General features: G+C 40.0%; 1 protein-coding gene across 1 annotated transcript in view; it reads left to right on the forward strand.

Moving 5' to 3' along the window:
* The window catches only part of CWH43 (cell wall biogenesis 43 C-terminal homolog), an 86,298-nt gene that overhangs the window by 43,121 nt on the left and 24,122 nt on the right, over positions 1 to 19,055 (forward strand). The window contains exons 10-13 of the mRNA XM_024246325.2: positions 699 to 834; positions 2,443 to 2,592; positions 7,916 to 8,060; positions 14,779 to 14,840. Coding sequence (XP_024102093.2) covers positions 699 to 834; positions 2,443 to 2,592; positions 7,916 to 8,060; positions 14,779 to 14,840 — 493 coding nt within the window. The remainder of the gene's footprint in view (positions 1 to 698; positions 835 to 2,442; positions 2,593 to 7,915; positions 8,061 to 14,778; positions 14,841 to 19,055) is intronic.

Below are 19,055 nucleotides of genomic sequence, written 5' to 3' on the forward strand. Positions count from 1 at the left end.
TGCTTTCAACAGGCCTAGGGCCAATTTGATTTGTTTCAATGCTCCGGGGTGCTCATTTTTGTGTGAAGCATCTTTGAAATGTGAGTGTTTTTGGTTCTTAGACCAACTACGGGTGTATGGAGCAGGATAAGTAAAGGATTAACCTCTTCCGGTTATTCTTAATGATAAGCGTGCCTCCTGAGACATATCTGAGTGTCTATATGGATGTAATATCACTAAGACATTTTTTTGCCCCTTAGCCTTTTTTTAGTCTGATTACAGGCTTCCAAGGCACACCTGGCCAAGATCTAATAAAGCCAGTCAACTTAGTTCTGGGTCAGTACTATGGAGCTGTCTGTCCTGTAATAAAATGCTATGGTGCACCATTCTCTTGTTTCTGAACATAAATTGGATATTTGAGAAATGCATTAATATTGTTTGAAATTTTGGGAATGATGTTGAGCACATTTGAAAATTTTTACCTTCTCGGTAGTTCCTGGAGGTGTTTCATGTTTTAATTGCATTCTAAATGTGGAAAAACTCCTTTAGAGCTCAGATTTGAGCCACTTCCCTCTAGTGACTCACTAAAAATTACTTTGTTTTTGGGTTTATCAGTAAAGAAAAAAAAAGGTTAAGGGTCAAGAATAAAGTGTTGCTAATTGTTTTTTGCCTTGCTGTGATTCATCACTGTATGCTACTTTTTTTTTTTTTCTGAACAGGTGCAGATTTCATAACAATTTTGGAGAGTGATGCTTCTAAGCCCTATATGGGGAACAATGACTTAACCATGTGGCTAGGGGAGAAGTTGGGTTTCTATACAGACTTTGGTCCAAGCACAAGGTATCACACTTGGGGGTGAGTATACCTTGGGAATTAATCCTGAAGATAGTCCTGAAAGGCTAGGCTGCATAGGCTTGGAATGGCAAGTTGATATTGTCATACCTTTGGTGAATGTGCCCCAGTGATGCTTCCTGGGGGATGAGGAGGTGCTGGAGATATGCACATTCTGTAATTTTTCAAATGGTTTTTCTGTGGCTGGATATTTCCAGTTCTTCAGCATTATAAACCAATCAATCTAGGAGCTGAGGTTGCAGCACCAAGCATGTCTGGCCTGGATGCCGTCCTCATGGAGCTTACCTTCCAGTGTAAGACAGAAAATCAACGTGTACACAAAAAAATAAATAAGATACTTCACAATCATGATAAGTGCTGTGTAGAAAAGAAACCACTGAGGGAGAATAAGTGGGTGGGCAGTGGCCATGGAAATGCTACTATAGGCAGGGTGGTCAGGAAGGTCTCTGCGAAGATAACATGGTGAGCAGGACCCAGGACCAACCTTGGGCAGAGCTGAGGGAACAGTCAGGGTGAAGACTGAGGCAGGATCCATCTTGGTGTGCCTGGAGCATGGGGGGCCAAAGAGCAACTGGTAAGAAAGGAAGTCAAGGGTGGGTACCTGATCATAGAGGGCTCCATTTTATCCAGTTGTGATTGGAAGCCACTGGAGGATTTTAAACAGGATAGTGATCTGGAAGAACAGATTCTCAGGGGCAAGAGTGGGAGCCAGGAGGCAGAGATGATAGGTGGAATAGCACAGATGAGAGATGACAATGGGAACAGTGGAGATGGTGAGAAGAGGACAAACTCAGGAACTATTTTAGAATAGAACCAACAGAACTTACAATAGTTTAGATGTCAGGGGAGGGGAAGGAAGAATCAAGGGTGATGTCTAGGTTTTTGACCTGAGTACCCGCTAAGAGATGATACCCTTTAATGGAATGGGAACCATCAGGAGAGCTTTATGTTTGTGCTAAGTGTGAGATACCCCAAGGCAGTCAAGTCATGCCCAGTAGGCAGTTGGGTATGGCCTGGAGGGCTGAGAAGGACAGGCCAGGCTGGAGATGTACCTTCAGCTATCATCATATAGAGATAGACCTGTCTCAGAGACTCCATGAAGGTGACAGAGAATGCATCTAGCTAGGGAAGAGAAGCCTGCTAAGGACTGAGCTCTGTGGCTTAGAGTGAGGTGGAATGCCTTTTCATATGCCTATAGGACAGTTTTTCATTTCTAATTTGTAAGTTGTTACTCCATGTTCTAGCTGGCAAGATTGTACCTTCCCATATGTGTTGATTAATATTAGAATTGTTTATGCAAATGTGTTGCCAGAGTAACTGCAAATACAATGGGTTTTTTGTATTACTAATGCTGCCCTTTTCATGTGTCCATAGCACTTATTAAAACAGAGTTGATGGTGTTTCCTTAGTGACACAGTGAGACATGCTAACTATCAGATGAAACAATCTGACAAATGGACTGCCATATAAGTCTCTGCCACATTGCTTTGAATGTCCCTTGGTGGGATGTGTGCAGTGGGACACGTCCCTTTTTAATGCATTTGCTTAGTCCCAGTGCACGGTAGAATGGGACTGACAATGATGCCCATGTCTCTTTTCATTCCAATACAGGATTATGGCTTTGTCAAGATACCCAATTGTGAAATCTGAGCATCACCTTCTTCCGTCACCAGAGGGCGAGATCGCACCAGCCATCACATTGACCGTTAACATTTCGGGCAAGCTGGTGGATTTTGTCGTGACACACTTTGGGAACCACGAGTGGGTTTCTTTGGCTTACCTAATATTACACAAATGCCAAGAAATGTTATTAACAATGTACTTTGATTTCTATGAAATCACCTTTCTCATTTTCTTCTTTTTTACCTCCCAAAGTATTTCTCCCTGTGTTGCTGGTTTTAAAAATCATACAGAAGCATTTAAGATGCAGGCAGCCGTTAGTGCTGGTGTAGGGACAGGCCGTGTTAGTCTGCATTTACTGAGCTGTACAGTCAATTCCCTGTGCAGGGGCTGTCCAAAGTGCATTACTGTGTTTGCTCTTCACTCTGTGTAAGGTAAGCACTCTTAGAGCCCCATTTTGCAGGTAAAGAAACTAGGCTGAGAGAGGTCAGACAACCCATCCAACCAGGAGCAAGCACACAGCCAGGGCATAGGCAGTCCCAAACCCAGGGTTGCAAGTGCTTGCAACCACACAATAAACCAGACAACAGAAAAAGAAATTTCCTTTTCCTACAGGATTACTGCTACAAATGGAAGTACTGTTGGGATTTGAGGTTATTAAATGACATCTCTTCTCTCCCTCATGTTTTCACAAACAACAGATAGGCAGAGGAATCTGGAAGAGGGAGATCAAAATATCACTTTGAATACTGATAAGCCTATTTGGACAACCTGGCTTAAGTGCCCATATGGACTTGTGAATACATGCCTAAATATACACGAAACTGACTCCCCCTAAATGGTGGACCTACCCTGCTTGCCCTGGCAAGCGCTCCCCTTGATGGAAAGAAGAGGACGGAAAACAGCCTGTCTGCAAACTGGCAGCTTCCAAGGAGAATAGAAAAGAAGGCTTTGAGACAAGCACATGAAGTTAATTTCAAGATTATTGAATTAGAAAAGTCCTCCCAAAAAGTAAAGAATGGGGAGAGAGGCCAGTGATGGTTTTCTAAGGAAGTCCCTCTACACGCAACATGAAGAGTGGGGAGTGAGTTTTATCCCCAAAGAATAACATTTACAACCAGTGACAGTACTGAATAAATCACGAATAATCCCAGCAATATATTGCAAAAGCAAACATAAAAGTATGTAACTTATACTTGACCATACTAAACCACAATAATTTAAACATGAATATAAAGAGCTGTGTGCTACGCCATTCACATGCAAGCTTTGCCTGCGTTGACACAGAGGCCACAGAACTTTAAAGAGACATACTTTAGGAAAACAACGTTGTTGTACTATAAGTTTTATTTAAACAAATTGTTGTGTCTGCCACTCTTATTTCCCTGGTTACCTCACTGTTTCTAACACTATTATGTGAATCTGTGAAAGCATATTTGAATATTTTCTTAAATAAGTCAGATCATAAATAATATAAATAAACCATCCAAATATAATTAATATGAACCATTTATGAACCAGACTCTTGCTTACCTCCTTAGAAATAAGAAGAGTATTTGGAGGATGCATGATACAGATGGTTCATATCTCTTAAAAAAGCTGTTTGAAGAAATGCTTTCTTTTTTTCCCAGTGATTTTCGTGTAGCAAGTACAGGCATTCACAAATCATTCCCATGACCTTATGTTGTACTTAACATTGGGTTTATCTTTAAAAAAAATAGGTACTTTCATGTTTAAAGGTTGCAAGTTCTCAACCTAAGAAACAGTTGAACTCCTTCCCCTTTTTCCTTTGCCTTTTTCCCCTGTCCCCTTTAACTCTCTCCAATATATCCCAAAATGTGAAGAATAGGTTTGAAAAGGAAGAGAAAGCTAAAAGAGAGCCCTAGGAATGTGCTTGGAAAAGAGGAGGGAAGGATTGCCTTTTCTCACTTTCTGTTAACCACCTACTTAAAGCTCTCTGGATAACACCATATCCTTTACTTGCTGTCTTGCTCATTTGATTCAATAATAATGACGACAATACCAGTAACAATAATAGTGAACACTTATTGATGATACATAACTCCAGGAATGAACGCAGTGTAGTTTAATGATTAAGAGCATGGGATTCCAGAACCTGGAATCAGACAATCTGGTTTGAATCCTAATTCATTAACTAGCTGTGTATCCTTTGCTGAGTTTCTTAACTACCTTGAGCTTTAGTTTTCTCATCCGTAAATCACGTGCAATAGTCCTACCTATTTCATGGGGTTCTTGTGCCCATATCACCTGAGCAAAGTACATGAATGTAGTAAGTGCTCAATTAACACTGGCCATTACTAAACCAAATCAGACAACTATGGATATAAGGTATATTGGGCAGCTTAAAAAATAATTCATTTGTCAAACATGAATCAAGCATCTGACATGTCCCAAGCACACAGCTAGACTCAGTCCTTGCTTTAGGAACCACTGCTCTGAGCCACTCCCCAGAAGTACTGTCCGGGACACTGTAGCCTCCCAACAAGCGACATAGGAAAGTTAACACGTTGAATAATTTGTGACGTGATCATGACACGTTTTATTTGTCTTTGTTTTCTACAGTACTAGATACACAAATTCTTACAGTGAATAAATATTTAGAGATTTCGTTTTCCAGTGATTATGGCACATAAATATGAAAATCCTATTAGGAATGAATAATTCCTAATGCTTGTGCATGTTATTAGCTGATTCAACAAGATTTTAAAGAGTACTGACTGCACAAATATGTCTTTTACAACCACTAAATAGGAAATAGCAGCATTTTTTAGAAGTCATTCAGGCAAACACCATAATGAAAATTGATATTATTTTAGGTAATTAACTGAGCCACTAATCACCATTTAAAGAAATCTATAACACGCATCATATACAAAGAGGAGAGAACACAGAATCCATAGTCTGACACTATGTGACATGGAACCAAACCTATGTTCCAGATTTGGTTCCGTTGCCGGTTAACCTTGGTAAGTTCCAGTTCTCGTGTCTCTGGAAATGGGATAAAATTCTCTTTTCCAGCTTACTTTATAGGGTTATTGGACCGACAAAATATTAACAGATAAGAAAACATAAAGCATATGTGAGCTCTCTTTCTTTCTGTCTGTCTTGCCCTCTTTCCTTATACATATACTTTTTACTTTTATTACTCTCACTAGGTAAGATTTATCTCCTGAGAAAATGTAAAACCAAATTCACAGATTACTTCCAGTTAGATGCTACTAAAATATATTGGATTGAAAACACTGCCTGTGGTTAGTAGCTTTGGAATTTTCTAGACTTGGATTTGAATCCTTGTTGTAGGTATCAGAAGGAACAGAATTCCCTGCAGACCTAATGAAAGAACTACTTAACAAGATGCTGGAGGGACCCATGGAACAAATAAGAGAGGCTGAGGCACTCAGACACTAGTTAACAGTGGGGAATCATTACCTGCCTTAAGGCTGGAGGAACAGGCAGAGAAAACAGTGTTCCCAGAGCCCAGTGAGACCCAGAACCAGGAAAAGGGACCACCTGGCATAGAATGCAGCTACTGCCAGAGGGACTGGGGAAGGAATCCCTGAATGTTGCTCTTCTCCCATCTTTTATTCTCCCATTGGTGCCTCCGATTGGCCAAACCTAACTGGAAACCAGCAAAGAAGGAAGTCCAGGAGATGAAATCTGCAGGGGTCAGCCTCCCAGGGCATAGAGAAAGAGAGAGGATGAATGTGGGCTGGGGAGATGAAGAATAACCGTAGGCATATTAGCCTCATTTAAAAATAGAGCTACCACCTGCCTTCTGTTGTGAGAATTCAGTAGCAAAGGGGTTTAACAAATGGCCGTTCTTTTCACTGTTTTATTTCTTGAGACATCTTTTAATAGCCCTCAGCCATTTTTATCCAACTCAGTCCTGTCTTGAGATCCTAACTCAACAAGGTTTCTCCGGTCTTCTCAGTGCTTGGTGATCTTCTATTTTTCTTTGTCGTTTTCCTCCTTAACACTCATGTATTAGCTACCTTTCTATGTAAATGCCTGTGTTTGACTACTGCCTATCTGTTCTGGGCTCCATTCCTTGCTCTTACTCTCAGCTATGCATTGCAGAGAACTGCATTTCCCACAGTCCCTTGCCTTCTGGCTTCTGGGTAGGTTTAGCCAACGGGAGGCACTAGTGCAAGGTTGGAGGGAGTAGAGAAGCGGGTGTATTTCTCTCCTTCTCTCTCTGCTTCCTCTGGTGTCTCTGGGAGGAGCTGAGTCTCTTCTGTGGCTCCAGTTCTTCTTTGTATGGTCCCGGCTCCTCTGAGAAGCCTCCTCCATTGCTACATCTCCCACTAGTCAGTGCTGGCTTCTGGACTCTGATAATATCACCTCCTCTTGTTTTCCCTGTAGCTGTAGAGGTGGTACTGGTTTCTTATTGTTATTAATCTCTGATTGCCTCATTGACTCCTATCTGGCTTCTCATCACCTAGATAACCAATTCCCTATATTAAATTCACTTTGTTTGAAACATCTAGGGTGTTTCTGTTTTCCTGGCTGGATCACGTAAAATATGATGTCCTATTTTCCCCCAAAGAGACTGACTCTAAACTCCCCAGAAGCTTGATGTACCCACCTAAGTATCTCAGTAATAGGTTTACAGTGCTTAGCATAATAAAAGCACCATGTTCAGCTGGTGTTTGAGCAGGAGAACCAAGGAGGCTTTCAGAAAGTGTTCAGTTGGGCTGGGCACAGTGGCTCATGCCTGTAGTCCCAGCACTTTGGGAAACAAGGTGGGTGGATTGCATGAGGCCAGGAGTTCAAGACCAGCCTGCCCAACATGCAAAACCCTGTCTATACTAAAAATACAAAAATTAAGTTGGGCATGGTGGTGTGCACCTGTCATGCCAGTTACTCAGGAGGCTGAGGCAGGAGAATTGCATGAATCCAGGAGGTGGAGGTTCCAGTGAGCTGAGATTGTGCCATTGCACTCCAGTCCGGGTGACAGTGTGAGACTCTGTCTCAAAAAAAAAAAAAAAAAGTGTTCAGTTGAAGGAGCTTAGGTTACATAAGCCTGATGGGCTCTGTGAATGTCAGGATTCTTCATCTTACCAGTATTCCTGGCTTTTTTTACTTTTTTAAACTACTAATTCTTTAGCTGTAATACTGATGGTGAGTTATCACATTAGTGATTTCATTTCTTCTGATGAAAAGTTGAACAAATGCTGTATTTAGAGTAGATCTTTAAATTGACTTGACTCCAAATGATTTGTGAAGAAAGGTCATGTTCTTAGCCAAATGTCTGTCAGCCTATTCATTTGAAGCGCTGTATCTAGGTCTTGTTCATTTGTATAATGTTAAGACAGTTGCCCGAGTAGGGATGACTCTGGGCTTCTTCACTATATGCAGATAGTCTTTGGCAACTTAGGTACCTAAGACTTTTTAAAGTTTGTTTTACAAATACAATAAAGGATCATATTTTTACCGTTTTTAGAGATGACCTCGACAGGAAACTGCAGGCTATTGCTGTTTCAAAACTACTGAAAAGTAGCTCTAATCAAGTGATATTTCTGGGATATATCACTTCAGCACCTGGCTCCAGAGATTATCTACAGCTCACTGAACATGGCAATGTGAAGGTAACATAATCTTAATAGGATTTCTAATTTATTAAGTAAAACACTTCTTTTTCTTTCATGTTTTTAAAAAAACCAACCTCACCTAACAATTTAATGTGCAGTCTGAGTATCTACTGCTGCCTAGAAAATCAGTACAAAACATGTGAGCTTAAAACAACAGCGATCTTCTATTTGCTCATGAATCTGCAATGTGGACAGGGCTCAATAGGGGTAGCTCATCTGTGTTCCATGCAGGGTCAGCTAGGTGTCTCAACCAAGGACTGGAGGATCTACTTCATAGATGATTTATATGTCGCAAGTTATGCTTTAGGCTTGGGACCCTGGTTCCTCACCATGGGCTACTTGGGCTTCCTCCCTACATGGTACTGGCTTTCAGTCGTGAATATCCCAAGAGAACCAGAAAAAGTCTCTTTTGCTTTGTATGGTATAGCCTTGTAAGTCATATACTGTTATTTCCACTGTCATCACAAGTCTGATCACATTAAATTCTTGACGGGAGGAATATCAAAACCACATGATAAGAATACAAATGGAAAGTGAGATTTTGTTGTAGCCATGTTTAGAAAACACAATCTGCCACATTATGAAAGTTAATTATGGGGCTGGGTGCGGTGGCTCACGCCTGTAATCATAGCACTTTGGGAGGCTGAGGCGGGTGGATCACGAGGTCAGGAGATCGAGACCATCCTGGCTAACATGGTGAAACCCCATCTCTACTAAAAATACAAAAAATTAGCCGGGCGTGGTGGCAGGTGCCTGTAGTCCCAGCTACTCGGGAGGCTGAGGCAGGAGAATGGCAGGAATCTGAGAGGTGGAGCTTGCAGTGAGCCGAGATCGCACCACTACACTCCAGCCTGGGTGACAGAGCGAGACTCTGTCTCAAAAAAATATATAAATAAATTAAATTAAATAAATAAATAAATAATAACTAAATAAAAATTAAAAAAAGAATTGAGAGTAAAACAAAATGAAATGCCCCACAGAGAGAATGGCTAATTAGCCAACAGGGCCACAGCAGATGACACTGAATTACTCTACCTTTTCAGGTCTAAAACACTTGAATTTGTCAGTGTACCAGAATATAATCATGTTCTGGGGAACTGCCACACAAATCAAATTCTCAGGAGACTGATATATATATATATATATATATATATATATATATATATATATATATATATATACTATAATGCCAAATGAATTAATTTAGAATGAGAAATATGATTGTTATGTTTAGTTATGCCCTATGCAGATGTCTTGGTCCCTTTCATTCTGTTTTCAACTTCATGTCTTGAGATAATATCTGCAGAGAAAAAAGCTTATCCGTCTTATGTTGATTTTACTACTTTAACTCTTCTTAGGGTGTAATATTATTTACAGAGTTTGGAAGACAGGTGAAATAGCATGGCATGATGAGAGTTTTCTGCATGTGACAGAAAATAACAGAGAGTGTATTTCTTTTTTTTTTGTTTTTTTAAAATTTTATTATTATTATACTTTAAGTTTTAGGGTACATGTGCACAATGTGCAGGTTAGTTACATATGTATACATGTGCCATGTTGGTATGCTGCACCCATTAACTCATCATTTAGCATTACGTATATCTCCTAATGCTATCCCTCCCCCCTCCCCGCACCCCACAACAGTCCCTGGAATGTGATGTTCCCCTTCCTGCGTCCATGTGTCCTCATTGTTCAATTCCCACCAATGAGTGAGAACATGCGGTGTTTGGATTTTTTGTTCTTGCGATAGTTTGCTGAGAATGATGTTTTCCAGTTTCATCCATGTCCCTACAAAGGACATGAACTCATCATTTTTTATGGTTGCATAGTATTCCATGGTGTATATGTGCCACATTTTCTTAATCCAGTCTATCATTGTTGGACATTTGGGTTGGTTCCAGGTCTTTGCTATTGTGAATAGTGCCACAATAAACATACGTGTGCATGTGTCTTTATAGCAGCATGATTTATAATCCTTTGGGCATATACCCAGTAATGGCTGGGTCAAATGGTATTTCTAGTTTTAGATCCCTGAGGAATTGCCACACTGACTTCCACAATGGTTGAACTAGTTTACAGTCCCACCAACAGTGTAAAAGTGTTCCTATTTCTCCACATCCTCTCCAGCACCTGTTGTTTCCTGACTTTTTAATGATTGCCATTCTAACTGGTGTGAGATGGTATCTCATTGTGGTTTTGATTTGCATTTCTCTGATGTCCAGTGACGATGAGCATTTTTTCATGTGTCTTTTGGCTGCATAAATGTCTTATTATTTTTTTTTTAATTTTTTTTCTTTTTATTACTATTATTATTATTATTATACTTTAGGCTCTATGGTACATGTGTGCAATGTGCAGGTAAGTTACATATGTATACATGTGCCATGCTGGTGCGCTGCACCCACCAACTCGTCATCTAGCATTAGGTATATCTCCCAATGCTATCCCTCCCCCCTCCCCCCACCCCAAAACAGTTCTTTTGAGAAGTGTCTGTTCATGTCCTTTGCCCACTTTTTGATGTGGTTGTTTTTTTCTTGTAAATTTGTTTGAGTTCATCATAGATTCTGGATATTAGCCCTTTCTCAGATGAGTAGGTTGCGAAAATTTTCTCCCATTTTGTAGGTTGCCTGTTCACTCTGATGGTAGTTTCTTTTGCTGTGCAGAAGCTCTTTAGTTTAATGAGATCCCATTTGTCAATTTTGGCTTTTGTTGCCATTGCTTTTGGTGTTTTAGACATGAAGTCCTTGTCCATGCCTATGTCCTGAATGGTATTGCCTAGGTTTTCTTCTAGTGTTTTTATGGTTTTAGGTCTAACGTTTAAGTCTTTAATCCATCTTGAATTAATTTTTGTATAAGGTGTAAGGAAGGGATCCAGTTTCAGCTTTCTACATATGGCTAGCCAGTTTTCCCAGCACCATTTATTAAACAGGGAATCCTTTCCCCATTGCTTGTTTTTGTCAGGTTTGTTAAAGATCAGATAGTTGTAGATATGCGGCATTATTTCTGAGGGCTCTGTTCTCTTCCATTGATCTATATCTCTGTTTTGGTACCAGTACCATCCTGTTTTGGTTACTGTAGCCTTGTAGTATAGTTTGAAGTCAGGTAGCGTGATGCCTCTGGCTTTGTTCTTTTGACTTAGGATTGACTTGGTGATGCAGGCTCTTTTTTGGTTCCATATGAACTTTAAAATAGTTTTTTCCAGTTCTGTGAAGGAAGTCATTGGTAGCCTGATGGGGATGACATGGAATCTATAAATTACCTTGGGCAGTATGGCCATTTTCACGATATTGATTCTTCCTACCCATGAGCATGGAATGTTCTTCCATTCGTTCGTATCCTCTTTTATTTCATTGAGCAGTGGTTTGTAGTTCTCCTTGAAGAGGTCCTTCATATCCCTTGTAAGTTGGATTCCTAAGTATTTTATTCTCTTTGAAGCAATTGTGAATGGGAGTTCACTCATGATTTGGCTCTCTGTTTGTCTGTTATTGGTGTATAAGGATGCTTGTGATTTTTGCACGTTGATTTTGTATCCTGACACTTTGCTGAAGTTGCTCATCAGCTTAAGGAGATGTATTTCTTTATGTAAAAGTGTGGGCAGGTGAATCAGCACTGGAATGGCACTCTGTGGTGTTTGGAATCTGTATTCTATCTTGTGGTTCCATTTGACAAAGCCTCTATTCCCAAACCAGCAGCCTTTAGGTTCTAGTTAGCAGGATAGAGGAAGGGATAAAGACGGGGCCAAGAGCATATGCCAGTTCTTCTAAAGGCAAGTCCCAGAAACTGATCTGTAACACTTCTACTTATCTTTCACTGGCAGAAATTTAGTCTAATGGCCATACCTTGCTGTACAGAAAGTTGAGAGGTGCAATGTTTAGTCCTCATGGCCATATTCACAGCTAAAATACCATAATTTTGGAAGAAGGGCAAGGCAGATATTAGGAAGATGAGTTAGTCTCTGTATTTTTTGGATAGGCAGAAATTAGAGTGTTAAAACAACAGCAGTCATCTATTTGCTCATCAATCTGGAGTTCAGACAGGGCTCAATGGGGATAGCTCATGTCTGCTCCATGCAGTATCAGCTAGGAGGCTCAACTAGGGACTGGAGGACCTACTCAGTAGATGATTCACAGGTGGCAAATTGGTGTTTTGGGCTGGGGACCTGGGTTCCTCACCATGGGCTACTTGGGCTTCCTCTCTGCCTTGCAGCTGATTTCCAATAGTGAGTATCCCAAGAGAACAAGAAAAAGACTGTATTGCCTTGTATAACTTAGCCTTGGAGCCACAGATGGATCCTTGATTTCTGGGTGTGGTCAGAGGGATTATGATACTGACATTTATTTTTATAGAGAATACGAAAGGAAGAAATGTTTTACAAGGAAGATGAGTTCAGCTTTGGGCTGAGTTTGAGGCATCTGTGGGACATTAATGGAGATGTCCAATAGGCAGGTGCATATACAGATCTGGAATCCAGAAGGGCAGTGAGAACTAGAGTTATAGATTAAGGAGTGGCCACCATGTAGGGAAGCGTTGAAGCTATGGAAGTGGGTGATATTGCTAGTAATTAGAGAAGTGCAAATTAGAGTGCTAGAATTAGAGAAGTGCAAAAGGAAGACCAAATAAAGCCCCAATGAAGCCACACTGAATGTGGTTATCATGGGGGTGTAGGTGAAGGAAGAGAAGACAGATTATTTCAGGAAAGGGAGTAAGGAGAGTTCAGAAGAGGAAAACCTGGAAAGTGTGTAATCACAGAGACTGTATCAGTTATTTATCACTGTGTAACAAACCACCTCAAAACGTAGTGGCTTAAAACAGTAATAATTGAATATTCTCATGATTCTTTGGGTTGACTGGGTGGTTTTCTGTTCTTGCCTGGGTTCTCCTGTGCAGTCAGCTGATGGCTTACTTATAGCAGGAGGGTCTAAGATAGCCCCACACAGGCGTCTGGGTCCTGGTGCTGGACCTCTCTCTCTTCTCATGGTCTGTCATTATTTACTAGCCTAGATGATGCTGCATTTACCAGCTGTGTGACATTGGGCAAGTTACTTAGCCTTTCTGGGCCTCAAGTTCCACATCTGCAAAGTGGTGAGAGCGATATTTGTGGAATCATAGGGTTGTTTGAGGATGAAATAGAAGATAACATCTGCAAAGCCCTCAGACTTACATGACATATATTATGTGTGTCTGGCTGTATGTTGAAAATCAAATAAGAGAAACATGTAAGTACATGGTCTATAAAGCACAAAGGAATATTAGACAAGATGAAATTTGGCAAGTCTATGTAAAAATTGCATCCTAATAGGGCATTCTTATATTGTGTGTGTGCATGTGCACGTGAGTGTGTGTGAGGGATGTACATGGTGTTAAGGAAGGAGAATTTGATTTGATTTTCATCTAATCCTCTCTTGGTTTCCACTGTCATGATCAAAAGCTGCGTCAAAATTGGTAGTGGATTCTTATATTGCTTTCTCTAGGAGGAAGTTTATTAATGTGGAGAAGAGTTTTAATCATTAATGCTTGGATGAACAGATTTTTCTCTTAAAGAAATGAGTGTTTAAATACTGCAGTCTTCAAACTTTATAGCATCTTTATTTTTTAAATTTTTTTGCAAGTCTTACAGCATCTTTAAAAAATCTGATAAACAAAATGATAGATTTATTTATTATTTATTTATTTATTTAGTTTATTATTCCCAATACTAAAGTTTTCTATTTTCCCAAGACAAACCGAAACAGTGCTTCTTTATTTCCTTCATCAACATTTTAAATTTAATTTTAAAAATCTATTATAATTTTTATGTATACAAAAGGTATATGCATGTGTGTACTATAAACAACAATAAAGATTAATTGATAGACATCCATGTGTCTACCACTAAGCTTAAGAAAAAAATAAAGAATTATATAATAAATTGTGATGTATTCTTTTAGTGATCTAAAAATGTGTTTTTAATTAAATGTTAATAGTAAGATTCAGAAGTGGTGAAAAGTCAGGTTTATTTTTTATTTATAAGATGTTTAAACAGAAGAAAATGGAGATTTCTTTCTTCAGAATAAACACCTCATATTTATAGTTTTCCCAACACATGATAGAAAAGAATATGTTTCTGTTCTCTTTCTTTGATGAATAATAACCCTGGTCCCAAGCTCTCAACATCAAAAAGACTCATGATTGCTCCCCAAATGTTCTTATTTCCATGATTCAATTTAAGAAACACAGATGGAGCACCTGCTCAACGCCAGGTTTTATGCTAAGTGACAGGTTGGCTAAAAGTGATTAAGAGTCCCTCTGTGCAGGTGTGGAGGATGGAGACATAGAAACAGATACGTGGCATGATGGCATAACTAGTGTGTGTAAAGTACTGTACAGGATGACCAACGAAAGTGTGGTCAGTGCTGCTGGGGATGAGAGACTTGGACAGCTGCCAGGAGTCAGGGGCTATTTTGTAATCATTGATTTACATAAGTCACTCTCCAGACCTCCTTCCTCTTTGTTTTCTTAGCATGTGGTACAGAAGCTAGATGGGCGCACAGTAGGTGCTCAATAAATATATGTAGAATGAGCAAATAATTTGGACCAAAAAAGATCAGTAGGAGCCAGGAAGAGAAAACAGCATGTACAAAGAGATATTTATCATGTAGCTCACACATTTTTTGGCAATGTGGAATAGAGCTTTGCTTTTTATGCTTTAAACATTCTCCTCTCTGCTCTTTATTAGGATATCGACAGCACTGATCATGACAGATGGTGTGAATACATTATGTATCGAGGGCTGATCAGGTGAGCACAGGGATTTGATTTTGTTTTTAATCTATTATTACTGTGATCTTTTGGGTCTGTCCGAGAAGGAAAAACAACTTTATGGAAGCAATTAATTTTTGTTGCTTTTTATAAAAAGCAATCAATGTTTATAAACATTGATTTGACTATACAGTTTAACATCTTTTTCAAGGCATAGTCTCATAATTTACAAAAGTAGAAATAGCTAAGCAAATTAAGCTTAATTATATAAGAGGGTACTGTGTAGGCTATTAGGCATGGTGAATATGTAGCTGTCAACACATGGGAGGAATGGCACCATTTTTGAATGTATGGGTTAGTGGAAACATCATGGACCATTGGATGAGAAAGTCCTGGGCTTGAGTTCCAGCCTTGCCAGCTTCTAATCAATAATCCTGGGTAAGTTAACTAATTTGATGGGGCCATTACTATACTGTAGTGAGATCTATAGGTAAATTGTATTTAAAAAATATCATTCCACATAAAAATATTACCCAAGTATATCATATACATGCGTATGTGTGTGTATGATATACTTGGATAATACATATTTGGATACATACAGTCATGTGCTGCTTAATGATATTTTTGGTCAACAACAGACCACATCTACAATGGTAGTTGATAAGATTATAATATCATACTTTTATTGTACCTTTTCTATTTTTAGATACACAAATACTTACCATGGTGTTACAGTTGTCTACAATATTCAGTACTGTTACATGCAGTACAGGTTTGTAGCCTAGGAGCAATAGGCCATACCATATAGCTTAGGTGTGTAGTAGGCTATACCATCCAGGCTTGTCTAAGTATGCTCTATGATGTCCACACAATGATGAAATCGCTTTATGACACATTTCTTAGAATGCATTCTTGTCGTTAAGTGACGCATGACTGTGTATACATACATATGTGACCCAAAATAATACAGCTGAGATTTTAAAATTCAAATATATAACTGTATAAATCAGTTTTGAAGGCAGTATTTGTATCAATAAAGCAAGGAACAGTTTAGTATCGAAAAAGAGGGACTAACCATTCATTCATTCATTCATTCATTCATTCATTCATTTATCCAACAAGTATTTACTAAATCCTCTTTATGTACTGGGTGTTGTTCTTGGGAGTGGAAATATAATAGGAAGAAAACAAAATCCTTGACTGTTGTAGAACTTACATTGCAGTGGAAGGAGACATAAAGTAAGCAGATAAGAAATGACAGGCTATGACAGGTGGAGACACACATGGTGAAAGAAAAATAATAAATCCAGGGGAGAAGGCAGGGTGTGTGGGGGTGGCTGTGGTAGGTTATAAAGCGTGGGTGGGGTATGATGGAGTGACTTCTTGGCAGCACCTCAAGTGGAAGGAGGCACCCCACCTGTGCATACCCTGAGGAAGAGCACTTCAGGCAGGGGAGGCAGGGAAAGTTTGAGAGGAGGATGCTGGATGTTGCGGGGTAAGGGCAAGGAGGCCAGTGTGGCTGGAGTAGAGTGAGAGAAGTGATGTGAGTATGGCAGGTAGTGGTAGATGATTTACACAGTGGGTTGGTTCACAGGTTCCTCTACATACAAAGTTCTTCCACAGAGGGAACATGCTGGAGACCTTCCCTGAAACACTCAAGGGTTCTCCTGTTAGGACAGAATCTGTCTGGAGGTATTTGACCTGAGCCCTCTAACTGCCATCCTGGGGACGGTGTGGGGAGCCCTGGTGTGGGCTCCTAGGACAGACTTCCCTGAGCCTTAGTCTTTTCTTTATATAGAGCAGTTCATCACCCAAAGGCATCTTGGCATTGCCTGCCTGAAGATAGGGGCCGACGTTAATGGATCACTCTTTAAGTAACCTTATCTTCTAAGATCTGTGGCCTACATTTATGAGAGAAAATGGTTGCTTTCTGGGATGATACAGAATCATGGATTCAACTCCTCTCCCAGTGGGGATATGGCTTGTTCGGTTATGAGTTACAGTCCAGTGAAAGCAAATTGTTAGTTTCTCTTGCTCTAGACTCCATTTGCCATTCAACAAGTATTGGTCTAGCAGAATGGATGCCAGGCAATGGGTATAAAGCTGTAAACAAAACAGAGAAGGATCTCTATGCTGGTGGAGGGAGGACAGACAAAAATCATGATAAATAATTGCAGGGTGATCTATTTTAGAAGATGATGAGAGTGGTGGGAAAAACTAAGCAGGGGAAGGAGCTTCCAGAATATGGAGGTGGGGTGCAATTGTAAGTAGGGAACTGGGTAGGTCTTACTACCATCTTACATTTCAGCCAAGATTGGAAAGAGGGAGCCATTTGGCCACCTGGCAGAAGATACCTCCTGTTAGAGGGCTGAGCTAGTGCAAAAGCCCCAACGCAGGAGTGCTGCATATGTTTGAGGAAAAGTGAGGCTAGTGGGGCTGGAGAGGGTTGGGGTGGAGTGGGGTGAGGGGCGGCCAAGGAGGGAAGGACAGAGTGTGTGGGCAGGCAGGGAAGAGAACAGATCTTGTAAGGATCTGTGGATCCTTAGCAAGCACTTTGGACATTACTAAGTAAAATAGTGACCTTTACTGGTTCTTGGACAACTCCATGGAGCCGTATGCTTACTGAGGTGGGCCAAGGAGGCCCTTGAGATGCTAAGATTGTTTCGGTTACACCACTAACTCAGAAACTCTAAAAGGTGCATCACATGCCCAAATAGCTGTGGAACAGATAGCTTGACTATAATTTCGTGTTTCCAAAGTGTTACGGTAGGAGAGAAGGTGCTGAAGGGTGAGTTTTGTAAAGTATTTTATAGCTAAGATTGAAAACACTGTTTCTGTTTAAATATTTGTTAAAGCAATTGTTTAAATGAGATATCAGAAATTCTAGAAAACGACTTTTCATATAGGCTGAAATAGGTTTAATTTCAAGTTTTAAAAAATGTTGGGAACCAAGGAACAGTGGTATTTATAGTAACTGGTGCCCATAATAGCTCATTGCTGGGCTCTGAAACCTTTATTACCTCTCCTTAGGAGAATGGGATGGCAGAGGTTATATCTATATATATCTATCTATATATATATATATATACACACACACACACACACACATACACACACACATATATGTATATATATAAAGTATATATAAAATACGATATCATATATATAAATATATATTTATTTATGTATGAATTTAATACTCTGTGACATAACAAAATACCATAGACTTGGTGGTCTAAACAACAGAAATTAATTTTCTTGCAGTTCTGTAGATTCTAAGACCAAGATTAAGGTGCCAAGCAGGGTTGGTGTCTAGTTAGGACTGTCCCCTTGGGTTGCAGATAACTGCCTTCTTGCCATGTGCCCACATGGCCTTTCCTTGGGTTGTGCCTGCAGAGAGAGAGTGAGCTCTCTGGTGTCTCTTCTTATAAAGCCATTAATCCTTTAGGATCACGCCCCCCCTGCACTTATGACCTCATTTAACCTTAATTATTTCCTTAGAAGACATGTCTCCAAATACGGCCACATGGGGCATTAGAGCATCAACAAATGAATTTTGGGGGGAACACAAAATAGGAAGGTAATTTTAAAAATTCCCATATTAATGAAGTTAGGAACTAGGGTTTTTCAGTTTCTGTCCACAAAACTAATTTTGTAAGCTTTCATCTCAATCACCAAATTCAATGCCCTACACGTAGTAGGTATTAGGTGCTTAATAAATACTTATTGGACAACAATGGGAGATCCTGTGTTTTAATGGAAGATTTTGACGTCAGATTCTTCAGTTTCAAGGCTTTTGGTGTATTTTTGAAGGCAGTGTCTGTTAAATGGGTTAGAACTTTGATCTTAGAGATTTGGGAATAAATAATCTAGATTTACTAAAGACAGTGACCTAGAATTACACAGAAGTGCACAGATTTAGGACTTGAGCCCAGACAATGCATTAAGCTATCTGACAGCTCAGAGTCACATCTGATGTTCAGTCACAGCTCTGCTTACCTTTCCCAGTGGGCAGGCTTGCTGCTTCTGCTGGTCCTGCTCTGGGTTTCTGTTTCTATTTTGCATGGAGTTACAGGCACAGGCTTTGTTTTAAGTGCTTCTCTTCTCCTGCCGCTCAGGTCCAAGCCCCCATCATCTTTTATCTAAGTCATTGCAGTGGCCTTATAACTTGTCTCCCTGCTTTGACCCTTTCCCTGAAGGTGATTCTCTACCTGGTAGCTGTCATAGACCTCTGCTTCAAACCCCTCTGAT

This window comes from Pongo abelii, chromosome 3 (genome assembly GCF_028885655.2).
Source record: "Pongo abelii isolate AG06213 chromosome 3, NHGRI_mPonAbe1-v2.0_pri, whole genome shotgun sequence".
In the NCBI taxonomy this organism is placed as follows: domain Eukaryota; kingdom Metazoa; phylum Chordata; class Mammalia; order Primates; family Hominidae; genus Pongo; species Pongo abelii.